Genomic DNA, 20,000 nt, shown 5'->3' with positions numbered 1-20,000 from the left:
TCTCTTTCTCTCCTTTCTCTCTCCATCTCTCTTTCTCTCTCTCCATCTCTCTTTATCTCCTTTCTCTCTCCATCTCTCTTTCTCTCCTTTCTCTCTCTCCATCTCTCTTTCTCTCCTTTCTCTCTCTCCATCTCAGTTTCTCTCCTTTCTCTCTCTCCATCTCTCTTTCTCTCCTTTCTCTCTCCATCTCTCTTTCTCTCTCTCCATCTCTCTTTATCTCCTTTCTCTCTGCATCTCTCTTTCTCTCTCTCCATCTCTCTTTCTCTCTCTCCATCTCTCTTTCTCTCCTTTCTCTCTCCATCTCTCTTTCTCTCCTTTCGCTCTCTCCATCTCTCTTTCTCTCCTTTCTCTCTCCATCTCTCTTTCTCTCTCTCCATCTCTCTTTATCTCCTTTCTCTCTCCATCTCTCTTTCTCTCCTTTCTCTCTCTCCATCTCTCTTTCTCTCCTTTCTCTCTCTCCATCTCAGTTTCTCTCCTTTCTCTCTCTCCATCTCTCTTTCTCTCCTTTCTCTCTCCATCTCTCTTTCTCTCTCTCCATCTCTCTTTCTCTCCTTTCTCTCTCCATCTCTCTTTCTCTCTCTCCATCTCTCTTTCTCTCCTTTCTCTCTCTCCATCTCTCTTTCTCTCCTTTCTCTCTCATCTCTCTTTCTCTCTCTCCATCTCTCTTTCTCTCCTTTCTCTCTCTCATCTCTCTGTTTCTCTCCTTTCTCTCTCTCCATCTCTCTTTCTCTTATTTCGCTCTCTCCATCTCAGTTTCTCTCCTTTCTCTCTCCATCTCTCTTTCTCTCTCTCCATCTCTCTTTCTCTCCTTTCTCTCTCTCATCTCTCTGTTTCTCTCCTTTCTCTCTCTCCATCTCTCTTTCTCTCCTTTCGCTCTCTCCATCTCAGTTTCTCTCCCTTCTCTCTCCATCTCTCTTTCTCTCTCTCCATCTCTCTTTCTCTCCTTTCTCTCTCCATCTCTCTTTCTCTCCTTTCTCTCTCTCTCCATCTCTCTTTCTCTCCTTTCTCTCTCCATCTCTCTTTCTCTCCTTTCTCTCTCTCCATCTCAGTTTCTCTCCTTTCTCTCTCTCCATCTCTCTTTCTCTCCTATCTCTCTCTCCATCTCTCTTTCTCTCCTTTCTCTCTCTCCATCTCTCTTTCTCTCTTTTCTCTCTCTCCATCTCTCTTTCTCTCCTTTCTCTCTCTCCATCTCAGTTTCTCTCCTTTCTTTCTCTCCATCTCTCTTTCTCTCCTTTCTCTCTCTCCATGTCTCTTTCTCTCCTTTCTCTCTCTCATCTCTCTGTTTCTCTCCTTTCTCTCTCTCCATCTCAGTTTCTCTCCTTTCTCTCTCTCCATCTCTCTTTCGCTCTTTCTCTCTCTCCATCTCTCTTTATCTCCTTTCTCTCTCCATCTCTCTTTCTCTCCTTTCTCTCTCTCCATCTCTCTTTCTCTCCTTTCTCTCTCTCCATCTCAGTTTCTCTCCTTTCTCTCTCTCCATCTCTCTTTCTCTCCTTTCTCTCTCCATCTCTCTTTCTCTCTCTCCATCTCTCTTTCTCTCCTTTCTCTCTCTCCATCTCTCTTTCTCTCCTTTCTCTCTCTCCATCTCTTTTCTCTCCTTTCTCTCTCTCCATCTCTCTTTCTCTCCTTTCGCTCTCTCCATCTCTCTTTCTCTCCTTTCTCTCTCCATCTCTCTTTCTCTCTCTCCATCTCTCCATCTCTCTTTCTCTCTCTCCATCTCTCTTTCTCTCCTTTCTCTCTCCATCTCTCTTTCTCTCCTTTCTCTCTCCATCTCTCTTTCTCTCCTTTCTCTCTCTCCATCTCTCTTTCTCTCCTTTCGCTCTCTCCATCTCTCTTTCTCTCCTTTCTCTCTCCATCTCTCATGTCTCTCTCTCCATCTCTCTTTCTCTCCTTTCTCTCTCCATCTCTCTTTCTCTCCTTTTGCTCTCTCCATCTCTCTTTCTCTCCTTTCTCTCTCCATCTCTCTTTCTCTCTCTCCATCTCTCTTTATCTCCTTTCTCTCTCCATCTCTCTTTCTCTCCTTTCTCTCTCTCCATCTCTCTTTCTCTCCTTTCTCTCTCTCCATCTCAGTTTCTCTCCTTTCTCTCTCTCCATCTCTCTTTCTCTCCTTTCTCTCTCCATCTCTCTTTCTCTCTCTCCATCTCTCTTTATCTCCTTTCTCTCTGCATCTCTCTTTCTCTCTCTCCATCTCTCTTTCTCTCTCTCCATCTCTCTTTCTCTCCTTTCTCTCTCCATCTCTCTTTCTCTCCTTTCGCTCTCTCCATCTCTCTTTCGCTCCTTTCTCTCTCCATCTCTCTTTCTCTCTCTCCATCTCTCTTTATCTCCTTTCTCTCTCCATCTCTCTTTCTCTCCTTTCTCTCTCTCCATCTCTCTTTCTCTCCTTTCTCTCTCTCCATCTCAGTTTCTCTCCTTTCTCTCTCTCCATCTCTCTTTCTCTCCTTTCTCTCTCCATCTCTCTTTCTCTCTCTCCATCTCTCTTTCTCTCCTTTCTCTCTCCATCTCTCTTTCTCTCTCTCCATCTCTCTTTCTCTCCTTTCTCTCTCTCCATCTCTCTTTCTCTCCTTTTGCTCTCTCCATCTCTCTTTCTCTCCTTTCTCTCTCCATCTCTCTTTCTCTCCTCTCCATCTCTCTTTATCTCCTTTCTCTCTCCATCTCTCTTTCTCTCCTTTCTCTCTCTCCATCTCTCTTTCTCTCCTTTCTCTCTCTCCATCTCAGTTTCTCTCCTTTCTCTCTCTCCATCTCTCTTTCTCTCCTTTCTCTCTCCATCTCTCTTTCTCTCTCTCCATCTCTCTTTCTCTCCTTTCTCTCTCTCCATCTCTCTTTCTCTCCTTTCTCTCTCTCCATCTCTTTTTCTCTCCTTTCTCTCTCTCCATCTCTCTTTCTCTCCTTTCGCTCTCTCCATCTCTCTTTCTCTCCTTTCTCTCTCCATCTCTCTTTCTCTCTCTCCATCTCTCCATCTCTCTTTCTCTCTCTCCATCTCTCTTTCTCTCCTTTCTCTCTCCATCTCTCTTTCTCTCCTTTCTCTCTCTCCATCTCTCTTTCTCTCCTTTCGCTCTCTCCATCTCTCTTTCTCTCCTTTCTCTCTCCATCTCTCATGTCTCTCTCTCCATCTCTCTTTCTCTCCTTTCTCTCTCCATCTCTCTTTCTCTCCTTTTGCTCTCTCCATCTCTCTTTCTCTCCTTTCTCTCTCCATCTCTCTTTCTCTCTCTCCATCTCTCTTTATCTCCTTTCTCTCTCCATCTCTCTTTCTCTCCTTTCTCTCTCCATCTCTCTTTCTCTCCTTTCTCTCTCCATCTCTCTTTCTCTCCTTTCTCTCTCTCCATCTCTCTTTCTCTCCTTTCGCTCTCTCCATCTCTCTTTCTCTCCTTTCTCTCTCCATCTCTCATGTCTCTCTCTCCATCTCTCTTTCTCTCCTTTCTCTCTCCATCTCTCTTTCTCTCCTTTTGCTCTCTCCATCTCTCTTTCTCTCCTTTCTCTCTCCATCTCTCTTTCTCTCTCTCCATCTCTCTTTATCTCCTTTCTCTCTCCATCTCTCTTTCTCTCCTTTCTCTCTCTCCATCTCTCTTTCTCTCCTTTCTCTCTCTCCATCTCAGTTTCTCTCCTTTCTCTCTCTCCATCTCTCTTTCTCTCCTTTCTCTCTCCATCTCTCTTTCTCTCTCTCCATCTCTCTTTATCTCCTTTCTCTCTGCATCTCTCTTTCTCTCTCTCCATCTCTCTTTCTCTCTCTCCATCTCTCTTTCTCTCCTTTCTCTCTCCATCTCTCTTTCTCTCCTTTCGCTCTCTCCATCTCTCTTTCTCTCCTTTCTCTCTCCATCTCTCTTTCTCTCTCTCCATCTCTCTTTATCTCCTTTCTCTCTCCATCTCTCTTTCTCTCCTTTCTCTCTCTCCATCTCTCTTTCTCTCCTTTCTCTCTCTCCATCTCAGTTTCTCTCCTTTCTCTCTCTCCATCTCTCTTTCTCTCCTTTCTCTCTCCATCTCTCTTTCTCTCTCTCCATCTCTCTTTCTCTCCTTTCTCTCTCCATCTCTCTTTCTCTCTCTCCATCTCTCTTTCTCTCCTTTCTCTCTCTCCATCTCTCTTTCTCTCCTTTCTCTCTCCATCTCTCTTTCTCTCTCTCCATCTCTCTTTCTCTCCTTTCTCTCTCTCATCTCTCTGTTTCTCTCCTTTCTCTCTCTCCATCTCTCTTTCTCTTATTTCGCTCTCTCCATCTCAGTTTCTCTCCTTTCTCTCTCCATCTCTCTTTCTCTCTCTCCATCTCTCTTTCTCTCCTTTCTCTCTCCATCTCTCTTTCTCTCCTTTCTCTCTCTCCATCTCTCTTTCTCTCCTTTCTCTCTCTCCATCTCTCTTTCTCTCCTTTCGCTCTCTCCATCTCTCTTTCTCTCCTTTCTCTCTCCATCTCTCATGTCTCTCTCTCCATCTCTCTTTCTCTCCTTTCTCTCTCCATCTCTCTTTCTCTCCTTTTGCTCTCTCCATCTCTCTTTCTCTCCTTTCTCTCTCCATCTCTCTTTCTCTCTCTCCATCTCTCTTTATCTCCTTTCTCTCTCCATCTCTCTTTCTCTCCTTTCTCTCTCTCCATCTCTCTTTCTCTCCTTTCTCTCTCTCCATCTCAGTTTCTCTCCTTTCTCTCTCTCCATCTCTCTTTCTCTCCTTTCTCTCTCCATCTCTCTTTCTCTCTCTCCATCTCTCTTTCTCTCCTTTCTCTCTCTCCATCTCTCTTTCTCTCCTTTCTCTCTCTCCATCTCTTTTCTCTCCTTTCTCTCTCTCCATCTCTCTTTCTCTCCTTTTGCCTCTCCATCTCTCTTTCTCTCCTTTCTCTCTCCATCTCTCTTTCTCTCTCTCCATCTCTCCATCTCTCTTTCTCTCTCTCCATCTCTCTTTCTCTCCTTTCTCTCTCCATCTCTCTTTCTCTCCTTTCTCTCTCCATCTCTCTTTCTCTCCTTTCTCTCTCTCCATCTCTCTTTCTCTCCTTTCGCTCTCTCCATCTCTCTTTCTCTCCTTTCTCTCTCCATCTCTCATGTCTCTCTCTCCATCTCTCTTTCTCTCCTTTCTCTCTCCATCTCTCTTTCTCTCCTTTTGCTCTCTCCATCTCTCTTTCTCTCCTTTCTCTCTCCATCTCTCTTTCTCTCTCTCCATCTCTCTTTATCTCCTTTCTCTCTCCATCTCTCTTTCTCTCCTTTCTCTCTCTCCATCTCTCTTTCTCTCCTTTCTCTCTCTCCATCTCAGTTTCTCTCCTTTCTCTCTCTCCATCTCTCTTTCTCTCCTTTCTCTCTCCATCTCTCTTTCTCTCTCTCCATCTCTCTTTATCTCCTTTCTCTCTGCATCTCTCTTTCTCTCTCTCCATCTCTCTTTCTCTCTCTCCATCTCTCTTTCTCTCCTTTCTCTCTCCATCTCTCTTTCTCTCCTTTCGCTCTCTCCATCTCTCTTTCTCTCCTTTCTCTCTCCATCTCTCTTTCTCTCTCTCCATCTCTCTTTATCTCCTTTCTCTCTCCATCTCTCTTTCTCTCCTTTCTCTCTCTCCATCTCTCTTTCTCTCCTTTCTCTCTCTCCATCTCAGTTTCTCTCCTTTCTCTCTCTCCATCTCTCTTTCTCTCCTTTCTCTCTCCATCTCTCTTTCTCTCTCTCCATCTCTCTTTCTCTCCTTTCTCTCTCCATCTCTCTTTCTCTCTCTCCATCTCTCTTTCTCTCCTTTCTCTCTCTCCATCTCTCTTTCTCTCCTTTCTCTCTCCATCTCTCTTTCTCTCTCTCCATCTCTCTTTCTCTCCTTTCTCTCTCTCATCTCTCTGTTTCTCTCCTTTCTCTCTCTCCATCTCTCTTTCTCTTATTTCGCTCTCTCCATCTCAGTTTCTCTCCTTTCTCTCTCCATCTCTCTTTCTCTCTCTCCATCTCTCTTTCTCTCCTTTCTCTCTCTCCATCTCTTTTCTCTCCTTTCTCTCTCTCCATCTCTCTTTCTCTCCTTTCGCTCTCTCCATCTCTCTTTCTCTCCTTTCTCTCTCCATCTCTCTTTCTCTCTCTCCATCTCTCCATCTCTCTTTCTCTCTCTCCATCTCTCTTTCTCTCCTTTCTCTCTCCATCTCTCTTTCTCTCCTTTCTCTCTCCATCTCTCTTTCTCTCCTTTCTCTCTCTCCATCTCTCTTTCTCTCCTTTCGCTCTCTCCATCTCTCTTTCTCTCCTTTCTCTCTCCATCTCTCATGTCTCTCTCTCCATCTCTCTTTCTCTCCTTTCTCTCTCCATCTCTCTTTCTCTCTCTCCATCTCTCCATCTCTCTTTCTCTCTCTCCATCTCTCTTTCTCTCCTTTCGCTCTCTCCATCTCTCTTTCTCTCCTTTCTCTCTCCATCTCTCTTTCTCTCTCTCCATCTCTCCATCTCTCTTTCTCTCTCTCCATCTCTCTTTCTCTCCTTTCTCTCTCCATCTCTCTTTCTCTCCTTTCTCTCTCCATCTCTCTTTCTCTCCTTTCTCTCTCTCCATCTCTCTTTCTCTCCTTTCGCTCTCTCCATCTCTCTTTCTCTCCTTTCTCTCTCCATCTCTCATGTCTCTCTCTCCATCTCTCTTTCTCTCCTTTCTCTCTCCATCTCTCTTTCTCTCCTTTTGCTCTCTCCATCTCTCTTTCTCTCCTTTCTCTCTCCATCTCTCTTTCTCTCTCTCCATCTCTCTTTATCTCCTTTCTCTCTCCATCTCTCTTTCTCTCCTTTCTCTCTCTCCATCTCTCTTTCTCTCCTTTCTCTCTCTCCATCTCAGTTTCTCTCCTTTCTCTCTCTCCATCTCTCTTTCTCTCCTTTCTCTCTCCATCTCTCTTTCTCTCTCTCCATCTCTCTTTATCTCCTTTCTCTCTGCATCTCTCTTTCTCTCTCTCCATCTCTCTTTCTCTCTCTCCATCTCTCTTTCTCTCCTTTCTCTCTCCATCTCTCTTTCTCTCCTTTCGCTCTCTCCATCTCTCTTTCTCTCCTTTCTCTCTCCATCTCTCTTTCTCTCTCTCCATCTCTCTTTATCTCCTTTCTCTCTCCATCTCTCTTTCTCTCCTTTCTCTCTCTCCATCTCTCTTTCTCTCCTTTCTCTCTCTCCATCTCAGTTTCTCTCCTTTCTCTCTCTCCATCTCTCTTTCTCTCCTTTCTCTCTCCATCTCTCTTTCTCTCTCTCCATCTCTCTTTCTCTCCTTTCTCTCTCCATCTCTCTTTCTCTCTCTCCATCTCTCTTTCTCTCCTTTCTCTCTCTCCATCTCTCTTTCTCTCCTTTCTCTCTCCATCTCTCTTTCTCTCTCTCCATCTCTCTTTCTCTCCTTTCTCTCTTTCATCTCTCTGTTTCTCTCCTTTCTCTCTCTCCATCTCTCTTTCTCTTATTTCGCTCTCTCCATCTCAGTTTCTCTCCTTTCTCTCTCCATCTCTCTTTCTCTCTCTCCATCTCTCTTTCTCTCCTTTCTCTCTCTCATCTCTCTGTTTCTCTCCTTTCTCTCTCTCCATCTCTTCTCTCCTTTCTCTCTTCCCTCTCCTTTCTCTCCTCTTCTCATCTCATTTTCTCTCTCCTCTCTCTCCATCTCTCTTCTCTCTCCATCTCTCTTTCTCTCCTTTCTCTCTCCATCTCTCTTTCTCTCCTTTCTCTCTCTCCATCTCTCTTTCTCTCCTTTCTCTCTCTCTCATCTCTCTTTCTCTCCTTTCTCTCTCTCTCCATCTCTCTTTCTCTCCTTTCTCTCTCTCTCCATCTCAGTTTCTCTCCTTTCTCTCTCTCCATCTCTCTTTCTCTCCTATCTCTCTCTCCATCTCTCTTTCTCTCCTTTCTCTCTCTCCATCTCTCTTTCTCTCCTTTTCTCTCTCTCCATCTCTCTTTCTCTCCTTTCTCTCTCTCCATCTCAGTTTCTCTCCTTTTTCTCTCCTTTCTCTCTCTCCATCTCAGTTTCTCTCCTTTCTTTCTCTCCATCTCTCTTTCTCTCCTTTCTCTCTCTCCATGTCTCTTTCTCTCCTTTCTCTCTCTCATCTCTCTGTTTCTCTCCTTTCTCTCTCTCCATCTCAGTTTCTCTCCTTTCTCTCTCTCCATCTCTCTTCTCTCCTATCTCTCTCTCCATCTCTCTTTCTCTCCTTTCTCTCTCTCCATCTCTCATCTCTCTTTCTCTCCTTTCTCTCTCTCCATCTCTCTTTCTCTCTCTCCATCTCTCTTTCTCTCCTTTCTCTCTCCATCTCTCTTTCTCTCTCTCCATCTCTCTTTCTCTCCTTTCTCTCTCCATCTCTCTTTCTCTCCTTTCTCTCTCCATCTCTCTTTCTCTCCTTTCTCTCTCCATCTCTCTTTCTCTCCTTTCTCTCTCTCCATCTCTTCTCTCCTTTCTCTCTCTCCATCTCAGTTTCTCTCCTTTCTCTCTCTCCATCTCTCTTTCTCTCCTTTCTCTCTCTCCATCTCTCTTTCTCTCCTTTCTCTCTCTCCATCTCTCTTTCTCTCCTTTCTCTCTCTCCATCTCAGTTTCTCTCCTTTCTATCTTTCCATCTCTCTTTCTCTCATTTCTCTCTCTCCATCTCTCTTTCTCTCCTTTCTCTCTCCATGTCTCTTTCTCTCCTTTCTCTCTCTCCATCTCTCTTTCTCTCCTTTCTCTCTCTCCATCTCAGTTTCTCTCCTTTCTCTCTCTCCATCTCTCTTTCTCTCCTTTCTCTCTCTCCATCTCTCTTTCTCTCCTTTCTCTCTCTCCATCTCTCTTTCTCTCCTTTCTCTCTCTCCATCTCAGTTTCTCTCCTTTCTCTCTCTCCATCTCTCTTTCTCTCCTTTCTCTCTCTCCATCTCTCATCTCTCTTTCTCTCCTTTCTCTCTCTCCATCTCTCTCTTTCTCTCCTTTCTCTCTCTCCATCTCTCTTTCTCTCTCTCCATCTCAGTTTCTCTCCTTTCTCTCTCTCATCTCTCTTTCTCTCCTTTCTCTCTCTCCATCTCTCTTTCTCTCCTTTCTCTCTCTCCATCTCAGTTTCTCTCCTTTCTCTCTCTCCATCTCTCTTTCTCTCCTTTCTCTCTCTCCATCTCAGTTTCTCTCCTTTCTCTCTCTCCATCTCTCTTTCTCTCCTTTCTCTCTCTCCATCTCTCATCTCTCTTTCTCTCCTTTCTCTCTCTCCATCTCTCTCTTTCTCTCCTTTCTCTCTCTCCATCTCTCTTTCTCTCTCTCCTTTCTCTCTCTCCATCTCTCTTTCTCTCCTTTCTCTCTCTCATCTCTCTGTTTCTCTCCTTTCTCTCTCTCCATCTCTCTTTCTCTCCTTTCGCTCTCTCCATCTCAGTTTCTCTCCTTTCTCTCTCTCCATCTCTCTTTCTCTCCTTTCTCTCTCTCCATCTCTCTTTCTCTCCTTTCTCTCTCTCCATCTCTCATCTCTCTTTCTCTCCTTTCTCTCTCTCCATCTCTCTTTCTCTCTCTCCATCTCAGTTTCTCTCCTTTCTCTCTCTCATCTCTCTTCTCTCCTTTCTCTCTCTCCATCTCTCTTTCTCTCCTTTCTCTCTCCATCTCTCTTTCTCTCCTTTCTCTCTCCATCTCTCTTTCTCTCCTTTCTCTCTCTCCATCTCTCTTTCTCTCCTTTCTCTCTCTCCATCTCTCTTTCTCTCCTTTCTCTCTCTCCATCTCAGTTTCTCTCCTTTCTCTCTCTCCATCTCTCTTTCTCTCCTTTCTCTCTCCATCTCTCTTTCTCTCCTTTCTCTCTCTCCATCTCTCTTTCTCTCCTTTCTCTCTCTCCATCTCAGTTTCTCTCCTTTCTCTCTCTCCATCTCTCTTTCTCTCCTTTCTCTCTCCATCTCTCTTTCTCTCCTTTCTCTCTCTCCATCTCTCTTTCTCTCCTTTCTCTCTCTCCATCTCAGTTTCTCTCCTTTCTCTCTCTCCATCTCTCTTTCTCTCCATTCTCTCTCTCCATCTCTCTTTCTCTCTCTCCATCTCAGTTTCTCTCCTTTCTCTCTCTCATCTCTCTTTCTCTCCTTTCTCTCTCTCCATCTCTCTTTCTCTCCTTTCTCTCTCTCCATCTCAGTTTCTCTCCTTTCTCTCTCTCCATCTCTCTTTCTCTCCTTTCTCTCTCTCCATCTCTCTTTCTCTCCTTTCTCTCTCTCCATCTCAGTTTCTCTCCTTTCTCTCTCTCCATCTCTCTTTCTCTCCTTTCTCTCTCCATCTCTCTTTCTCTCCTTTCTCTCTCTCCATCTCTCTTTCTCTCCTTTCTCTCTCTCCATCTCAGTTTCTCTCCTTTCTCTTCTCCATCTCTCTTTCTCTCCTTTCTCTCTCCATCTCTCTTTCTCTCCTTTCTCTCTCTCCATCTCTCTTTCTCTCCTTTCGCTCTCTCCATCTCAGTTTCTCTCCTTTCTCTCTCTCCATCTCTCTTTCTCTCCTTTCTCTCTCTCCATCTCTCTTTCTCTCCTTTCTCTCTCCATCTCTCTTTCTCTCTCTCCATCTCTCTTTCTCTCCTTTCTCTCTCCATCTCTCTTTCTCTCTCTCCATCTCTCTTTCTCTCCTTTCTCTCTCTCCATCTCTCTTTCTCTCCTTTCTCTCTCCATCTCTCTTTCTCTCTCTCCATCTCTCTTTCTCTCCTTTCTCTCTCTCATCTCTCTGTTTCTCTCCTTTCTCTCTCTCCATCTCTCTTTCTCTTATTTCGCTCTCTCCATCTCAGTTTCTCTCCTTTCTCTCTCCATCTCTCTTTCTCTCTCTCCATCTCTCTTTCTCTCCTTTCTCTCTCTCATCTCTCTGTTTCTCTCCTTTCTCTCTCTCCATCTCTCTTTCTCTCCTTTCGCTCTCTCCATCTCAGTTTCTCTCCCTTCTCTCTCCATCTCTCTTTCTCTCTCTCCATCTCTCTTTCTCTCCTTTCTCTCTCCATCTCTCTTCTCTCCTTTCTCTCTCTCTCCATCTCTCTTTCTCTCCTTTCTCTCTCATCTCTCTTTCTCTCCTTTCTCTCTCTCCATCTCTCTTTCTCTCCTTTCTCTCTCTCTCATCTCTCTTTCTCTCCTTTCTCTCTCTCTCCATCTCTCTTTCTCTCCTTTCTCTCTCTCTCCATCTCAGTTTCTCTCCTTTCTCTCTCTCCATCTCTCTTTCTCTCCTATCTCTCTCTCCATCTCTCTTTCTCTCCTTTCTCTCTCTCCATCTCTCTTTCTCTCTTTTCTCTCTCTCCATCTCTCTTTCTCTCCTTTCTCTCTCTCCATCTCAGTTTCTCTCCTTTCTTTCTCTCCATCTCTCTTTCTCTCCTTTCTCTCTCTCCATGTCTCTTTCTCTCCTTTCTCTCTCTCATCTCTCTGTTTCTCTCCTTTCTCTCTCTCCATCTCTCTTTCTCTCCTTTCGCTCTCTCCATCTCAGTTTCTCTCCTTTCTCTCTCTCCATCTCTCTTTCTCTCCTTTCTCTCTCTCCATCTCTCATCTCTCTTTCTCTCCTTTCTCTCTCTCCATCTCTCTTTCTCTCTCTCCATCTCTCTTTCTCTCCTTTCTCTCTCCATCTCTCTTTCTCTCTCTCCATCTCTCTTTCTCTCCTTTCTCTCTCCATCTCTCTTTCTCTCCTTTCTCTCTCCATCTCTCTTTCTCTCCTTTCTCTCTCCATCTCTCTTTCTCTCCTTTCTCTCTCTCCATCTCTCTTTCTCTCCTTTCTCTCTCTCCATCTCAGTTTCTCTCCTTTCTCTCTCTCCATCTCTCTTTCTCTCCTTTCTCTCTCTCCATCTCTCTTTCTCTCCTTTCTCTCTCTCCATCTCTCTTTCTCTCCTTTCTCTCTCTCCATCTCAGTTTCTCTCCTTTCTATCTTTCCATCTCTCTTTCTCTCATTTCTCTCTCTCCATCTCTCTTTCTCTCCTTTCTCTCTCCATGTCTCTTTCTCTCCTTTCTCTCTCTCCATCTCTCTTTCTCTCCTTTCTCTCTCTCCATCTCAGTTTCTCTCCTTTCTCTCTCTCCATCTCTCTTTCTCTCCTTTCTCTCTCTCCATCTCTCTTTCTCTCCTTTCTCTCTCTCCATCTCTCTTTCTCTCCTTTCTCTCTCTCCATCTCAGTTTCTCTCCTTTCTCTCTCTCCATCTCTCTTTCTCTCCTTTCTCTCTCTCCATCTCTCATCTCTCTTTCTCTCCTTTCTCTCTCTCCATCTCTCTCTTTCTCTCCTTTCTCTCTCTCCATCTCTCTTTCTCTCTCTCCATCTCAGTTTCTCTCCTTTCTCTCTCTCATCTCTCTTTCTCTCCTTTCTCTCTCTCCATCTCTCTTTCTCTCCTTTCTCTCTCTCCATCTCAGTTTCTCTCCTTCTCTCTCCATCTCTCTTTCTCTCCTTTCTCTCTCTCCATCTCAGTTTCTCTCCTTTCTCTCTCTCCATCTCTCTTTCTCTCCTTTCTCTCTCTCCATCTCTCATCTCTCTTTCTCTCCTTTCTCTCTCTCCATCTCTCTCTTTCTCTCCTTTCTCTCTCTCCATCTCTCTTTCTCTCTCTCCTTTCTCTCTCTCCATCTCTCTTTCTCTCCTTTCTCTCTCTCATCTCTCTGTTTCTCTCCTTTCTCTCTCTCCATCTCTCTTTCTCTCCTTTCGCTCTCTCCATCTCAGTTTCTCTCCTTTCTCTCTCTCCATCTCTCTTTCTCTCCTTTCTCTCTCTCCATCTCTCTTTCTCTCCTTTCTCTCTCTCCATCTCTCATCTCTCTTTCTCTCCTTTCTCTCTCTCCATCTCTCTTTCTCTCTCTCCATCTCAGTTTCTCTCCTTTCTCTCTCTCATCTCTCTTTCTCTCCTTTCTCTCTCTCCATCTCTCTTTCTCTCCTTTCTCTCTCCATCTCTCTTTCTCTCCTTTCTCTCTCCATCTCTCTTTCTCTCCTTTCTCTCTCTCCATCTCTCTTTCTCTCCTTTCTCTCTCTCCATCTCTCTTTCTCTCCTTTCTCTCTCTCCATCTCAGTTTCTCTCCTTTCTCTCTCTCCATCTCTCTTTCTCTCCTTTCTCTCTCCATCTCTCTTTCTCTCCTTTCTCTCTCTCCATCTCTCTTTCTCTCCTTTCTCTCTCTCCATCTCAGTTTCTCTCCTTTCTCTCTCTCCATCTCTCTTTCTCTCCTTTCTCTCTCCATCTCTCTTTCTCTCCTTTCTCTCTCTCCATCTCTCTTTCTCTCCTTTCTCTCTCTCCATCTCAGTTTCTCTCCTTTCTCTCTCTCCATCTCTCTTTCTCTCCTTTCTCTCTCTCCATCTCTCTTTCTCTCTCTCCATCTCAGTTTCTCTCCTTTCTCTCTCTCCATCTCTCTTTCTCTCCTTTCTCTCTCTCCATCTCAGTTTCTCTCCTTTCTCTCTCTCCATCTCTCTTTCTCTCCTTTCTCTCTCTCCATCTCTCTTTCTCTCCTTTCTCTCTCTCCATCTCAGTTTCTCTCCTTTCTCTCTCTCCATCTCTCTTTCTCTCCTTTCTCTCTCCATCTCTCTTTCTCTCCTTTCTCTCTCTCCATCTCTCTTTCTCTCATTTCTCTCTCTCCATCTCAGTTTCTCTCCTTTCTCTCTCTCCATCTCTCTTTCTCTCCTTTCTCTCTCTCCATCTCTCTTTCTCTCCTTTCTCTCTCTCCATCTCAGTTTCTCTCCTTTCTCTCTCTCCATCTCTCTTTCTCTCCTTTCTCTCTCCATCTCTCTTTCTCTCCTTTCTCTCTCTCCATCTCTCTTTCTCTCCTTTCTCTCTCCATCTCTCTTTCTCTCCTTTCTCTCTCTCCATCTCTCTTTCTCTCCTTTCTCTCTCTCCATCTCAGTTTCTCTCCTTGGATATAAATGTTAGAATTGAAGAAATAGGTGAAGCTGTGAGTGGGAGGAGTTAATGAGGAGTTAATGGAGGTGAAGATGTGTGAGAGGAAGTGATCTTCTTCTTCTTCTTCCTGTAATTCCACTCTAATGTTGGTCAGAGATCATCAGTGAAACACTGTTTGCATCCAATTACGTTATCAAAACACATTTCTAAGCCGTGAAGAATAATGGAGATGTTCCGTGGTTCTTTTGTGTGGAGATGCTCCGCCCTCTTTTGGGACAGTTGTGGACGGGGACAGGATTTCCTGCCCAGAGCGACATGGGACCACACCTGAGTGTCCCGCAGGAGACAAACATCAGGGCTCAGGAGATGTGGATAAATTAATCCAGAAGTGAAAAGTTTCTTCCACTAAAGTAGGTTTATGTTTCCTCAATGAAACTGAACAGTTTGAACCTTTTCAAGCCTCTCCAACTCCTGAAACAGTGAGAAGGGAACATCCGTCCTCATGGTGAAGTCCCCGAGGACGGATCAGCTGGAGCTGGACGTGGACACCAGACCACCATTTATCTTCCAGGATCTTATTACCTAAATGTGATGTAATATTGAATGTATCCTGAGTGTCAATCGGAGATGAGTACAAAGCAACTGTTTCCCTGGAGTTGGGATTATATGGTTGTGTTCTGTTGACATATTTCTTACTGAATTCTGTTTTTAAAATTACCTTCAAAAAAATTAAACATTCAATCAATCTGCATAAAATGAATCATCATCATTGAAATACTTTTAAAACAATTTATGGTTTCAGCCTCATTTCTTATTGAAGCTTTTTATTTCCATTTTGTACAGTTAGTCTGACAAATGAAGCAACGTCATGTTACCTTTGAACTTGTGGTGCATTTTCACTATTTCTTGTTATTATTAGACTACATTATTAATTGAAGAGTAATTGAGAAGGAAAGTGATTGCTGGTTTTGTTTTCTACCAAACAGTGGAATATTCCAAACGTATACTTATCGCTCTCTTTCTTGTTTCCTTTTCTCCTCATCTTCTCTCTATTTCTTCCTCCTCTCCTCTTTTTATCTCCTCCTCTTCTCCCTATTTCTTCCTCCTCTCCTCTTTTTATCTCCTCCTCTTCTCCCTATTTCTTCCTCCTCTCCTCTTTTTATCTCCTCATCTTCTCCCTATTTCTTTCTCCTCTCCTCTTTTTACCTCCTCATCTTCTCCCTATTTCTTTCTCCTCTCCTCTTTTTACCTCCTCATCTTCCCCCTATTTCTTCCTCCTCTCCTCTTTTTATCTCCTCCTCTTCTCCCTATTTCTTCTTCCTCTCCTCTTTTTATCTCCTCATCTTCTCCCTATTTCTTCCTCCTCTCTCCTCTTTTTACCTTCTCATCTTCTCCCTATTTCTTCCTCCTCTCCCCTCCTCACCTCCTCATCTTCCCCCTATTTCTTCCTCCTCTCTCCTCTTTTTACCTTCTCATCTTCTCCCTATTTCTTCCTCCTCTCTCCTCCTTGTATCTCCTCATCTTCTCCCTATTTCTTCCTCCTCTCTCCTCTTCTTCCTCCCTCCTCTCAGGTATTATACGCTCCCCAGGCCAGGGATCGCTTCAGCGCTCCCTCCTTCATGCAGCGCGACCGTTTCAGCCGCTTCCAGCCCACCTACCCGTACCTGCAGCACCAGATCGACCTGCCGCCCACCATCTCGCTGTCGGATGGCGAGGAGCCCCCCCCCTACCAGGGTCCCTGCACCCTTCAGCTCCGGGACCCCGAGCAGCAGATGGAGCTCAACCGTGAGTCGGTGAGGGCTCCACCCAACCGGACCATCTACGACAGTGACTTGATCGACATGGGAGGAGGCGGGAGCCTGGGAGGGGTGGTGGGGGGGGGAGTCTTGGGGGGGGTTGGCCCACGGCCGCCCAGCAGTAAACTCGGGCATCAGTGCGGCCAACTCCAGCAGCCACGGGCGCATGGAGGGCCCCCCGCCCGCATACAGCGAGGTGATGGGCCACTACCCCGGCTCAGCGTTCTATCTACACCAGCACAGCAATAACCAGAGGGAGGGGCGGCCGGGGGGGCCGGGGAGCAGGACGATCCAGCAGCAGAGCCAATCAGAAAGCACAACAGTACCTGCCAAGGATGGCCAACCAGAGGACTTGGTGTGAATAAAAGGGGAGGGGTCTGAAAACTGTGTCTCACCTCTCTGCCGCTGTCTCTTATGTCTTCTCCACACTCCCACGCACAAATTCATATCAACCTGAGCGGCAACAAAAGAAGGAAAGACACATTTCCTTTCACTTTCTTTCTGACTTTAGTGATTCAAAGTGCTGGAGCAGGATGTATGCACTGCGTGGAGACTTTCTTTTCTCTTCATTTTAAGAACGAAACACACTGCTAGCACAGATTCAAACCGTTTCTTTCCCCCTCGGGTGACGACTCTGTTCCAGGGAAATGAGGATGTTTTTTCCATTTTTGTTTGATTTGTCGGACCGGGATCTGTGCACAAAGCGAGAATTGAGAATCAAGGACTTAAAGAGAACACAAGAAAACAAGAGATTCACAAACCCAAATCTTAGTGCCAAGGTTCATGAGGAAGAGAAACAAAGGGGGAAAAAGACTCGTTCTAACATTCAAAACACAAAAAAGAAAAGTTATCTAAAAGTTGCACTATCTTTTTGTTGTAAAAGAGAAGAGGGAAATGATGTTCTGTGACGATGGTGTTCATTTATCCTCTTTTTGTGTCCTTGTCATGAATGAACTGACTGAACTTTGGCTCCAAAGTTGTTTTAAACAGTTGGGAGCAAAAACAAGTATTATAAGCTTCTGTCCTTCCTTTTTTGAACTCCTCGTACCCAGCCTACAACATGTCTGTCTGCTTCCAGGCACACTGAGACTCAGAGAACAACCTGGTCCTGCTTCACGTCTGCTTCACTTCAGCCTCGTGGAGAAGGAATCTGCCTGCTGACCGGCCGCTGGCTGGACCAAACATTTCTCCCTTCCTCTGGTAGTTTGTTACAAAGATTTTGAGGTGGATATCCCAAATCAGAGTAGTTCCTCAACTCTGTGTAGCGCGATCCGACGTGATCCGACGTGATCCGAATCATGTTTGTGGCCGATGTGGTCCAGTTGTTTGGATATCGAGTAAACGGAAACATATCCAAGTGTCCATCTAGCAGCTTGGTCAAAACAGATTCTTCTCTTTTTCAAATCTGTCCCAACTGCTTAGCACCTGACACTTCTTCCTCCTTCCTGCCCCCCCCCCCCCCCTTCCCACTCATCTCGACACACACAGTGCATTCTGCCAACAGCCACAATGAACTCTAACCATGACGACGAAAATACACGACACCAAAAAAGAACAAAAGAAAGGAGGGCTTGGGTCTCTGTCTTCACATCTCATGACACAAAGTGAAGACTCCTGTCTGCGTCCGGCAGCACGGCGACCAGTTTCAGGAGGTCTGTCTGTGGTGGAGGTCAAAGGGCTATGGGAGGTCCTTTTTCTAAGAGAAACTAAAACCTTTTTGAAAATCTAGCCTTTTTCTCTGCTCATCGTTGCCTTCTCCTCTGCTCTTGCGCTTTCTCTGTCTCTCTTTCATGTTTGCGCTCAATGCCAGTTCCCCCCCACCCCACCCCACCCCACCTCTAACAGTGTCTGTGGTAAAAACACTGTTCATCCTCCCTCCTTCCATCCATGTCGGAAAAGTGCGATCAAATGATGCAGAGTCCGCCGAGCCCTTTAAAGTGGAGACGGGAGTGAAGCCCTTGTTGGCAGCGTGCTAGTGCAGTCCTCTCTGTGTGTGTGTGTGTGTGTGTGTGTGTGTGAGAGAGAGAGAGAGAGAGTGTGTGTGTGTGTGTGAGAGAGAGTGTGTGTGTGTGTAGCTGAGTTATTTATTCAAGGACATATTACTGATTTGACCCTGTCCACATTAACATGTCACTTTAGCTGTCGTTGTAACTGAGTGGAGTATCTCTTTAAAAAGACAGCAATGCATGATGGTCATTATCAGTGTGTTACAGTTGGTGACATCCCGCCATGGTTCGGTCCAGCCCACAGGCTCCTCAGAGCTCCTCCTGTGTGGATGAGAGCAGGCTGACCGTGGACATGGGCTGTATTGTACAGAAAGTTCAAACTCTTGTCTTTCTCTTGGAGACGATCGGGGGACGAGGCTGATTTCTTTACTTTCAACAAATCCCATGAAAGTGTGCGTGAATACCTGCTGAGTGCTCCACTGTGTGCAGCACTCAGCCCTGTCCAAGACAGCTGGACGCTCATTTATCGCCTCCTGTTGTCATGCTTGAAGTTCCATATGTAGCTCAAATGAAGAGGGCGACACTGATTGGCCGTGGGAGTCATTGGGCCTTTTATTCTGACCAATCAGGCTCACAGAAAGGTGGGAGCAGTAATCACCTCCAACACATGGGAACTGGTTGGGGACTACTTTCAGCTGCGGAGTGATACACGACTTATTATTGCATGACTTATTGTTACAACATGACTTATTATTACAATATTACTTATTACAAGATGACTTATTATTACAATACTTATTATTACAATATTACTTATTATTACAACATTACTTATTATTACAATATTACTTATTACAGCATTACTTATTATTACAATATTACTTATTACAACATTACTTATTACAACATTACTTATTATTACAATATTACTTATTACAACATAACTTATTACAACATTACTTATTACAACATGACTTATTATTGCAATATTACTTATTATTACAACATGACTTATTATTACAACATGACTTAGTATTACAACATGACTTATTATTACATGACTTATTACAATATGACTTATTATTACAACATTACTTATTATTACAACATGACTTATTATTACATGACTTAGTATTACAACATGACTTATTATTACATGACTTATTATTACAACATGACTTAGTATTACAACATGACTTATTATTACATGACCTATTATTACATGACTTATTACAACATTACTTATTATTACGTTACTTATTATTACAACATGACTTAGTATTACAACATGACTTAGTATTACATGACTTATTATTACAACAGTACTTATTATTACATTACTTATTACAATATTACTTATTATTACATTACTTATTACAACATTACTTATTATTACAACATTACTTATTATTATAACATGACTTATTACAACATGACTTATTATAACATGACTTATTATTATAACATGACTTATTATTACTACATGACTTATTATTACAATATTACTTATTATTACATTACTTATTATTATAACGACTTATTATTACAACATGACTTAGTATTACAACATGACTTATTATTACATTACTTATTACAATAGTACTTATTATTACATGACTTATTATAACATGACTTATTGTTATAACATGACTTATTACAACATGACTTATTATTACAACATTACTTATTATTACAACATTACTTATTACAATATTACTTATTATTACAACATGACTTATTATTTTAACATGACATTATTATAACATGACTTATTACAACATGACTTATTATAACATGATTTATTATTACAACATGACTTATTACAACATTACTTATTACAATAGTACTTATTACATGACTTATTATTATAACATGACTTATTGTTATAACATGACTTATTACAACATGACTTATTATTACAACATGACTTATTACAATATTACTTATTATTACAACATGACTTATTATTTTAACATGACATTATTATAACATGACTTATTACAACATGACTTATTATTACAACATGACTTATTACAACATGACTTATTATTATAACATGACTTATTACAACATGACTCATTATTACAACATTACTTATTATAACATGACTTATTATTACAACATTACTTATTATAACATGACTTATTATTACAACATGACTTGGTATTACATTACTTATTACAACATTACTTATTACTTATTACAACATTACTTATTATTACAACATTACCTATTATTACAACATGACTTATTATAACATGACTTATTATTACAACATGACTTATTACAACATGACTTATTATTATAACATGACTTATTACAACATGACTTATTATTACAACATTACTTATTATAACATGACTTATTATTACAACATTACTTATTATAACATGACTTATTATTACAACATGACTTGGTATTACATTACTTATTACAACATTACTTATTACTTATTACAACATTACTTATTATTACAACATTACCTATTATTACAACATGACTTATTATAACATGACTTATTATTACAACATGACTTATTACAACATGACTTATTATTATGACATGACGTATTACAACATTACTTATTATTATAACATGACTTATTATTACAACATGACTTA

General features: G+C 42.9%; 1 protein-coding gene across 1 annotated transcript in view; it reads left to right on the top strand.

The window, feature by feature from the left end:
• Nucleotides 1-18,480, top strand: part of LOC138193836 (low-density lipoprotein receptor class A domain-containing protein 4-like) — a 69,672-nt gene extending 51,192 nt beyond the window's left edge. Inside the window, 2 exon segments of the mRNA XM_069142085.1 lie at nt 15,209-15,556; nt 15,558-18,480. Of these exon segments, the coding sequence (XP_068998186.1) occupies nt 15,209-15,556; nt 15,558-15,794 (585 nt within the window). The 3' untranslated portion in view covers nt 15,795-18,480.
• The last annotated feature ends 1,520 nt before the right edge of the window (nt 18,481-20,000 follow it).

This window comes from Embiotoca jacksoni, unplaced genomic scaffold (assembly GCF_022577435.1).
Source record: "Embiotoca jacksoni isolate LCO1_2020_lvr unplaced genomic scaffold, fEmbJac1.0.p SCAF_97, whole genome shotgun sequence".
NCBI lineage: Eukaryota > Metazoa > Chordata > Actinopteri > Embiotocidae > Embiotoca > Embiotoca jacksoni.
Note: the sequence above shows the minus strand (reverse complement) of the source record. Positions and strands in the feature narration are given on the sequence as shown.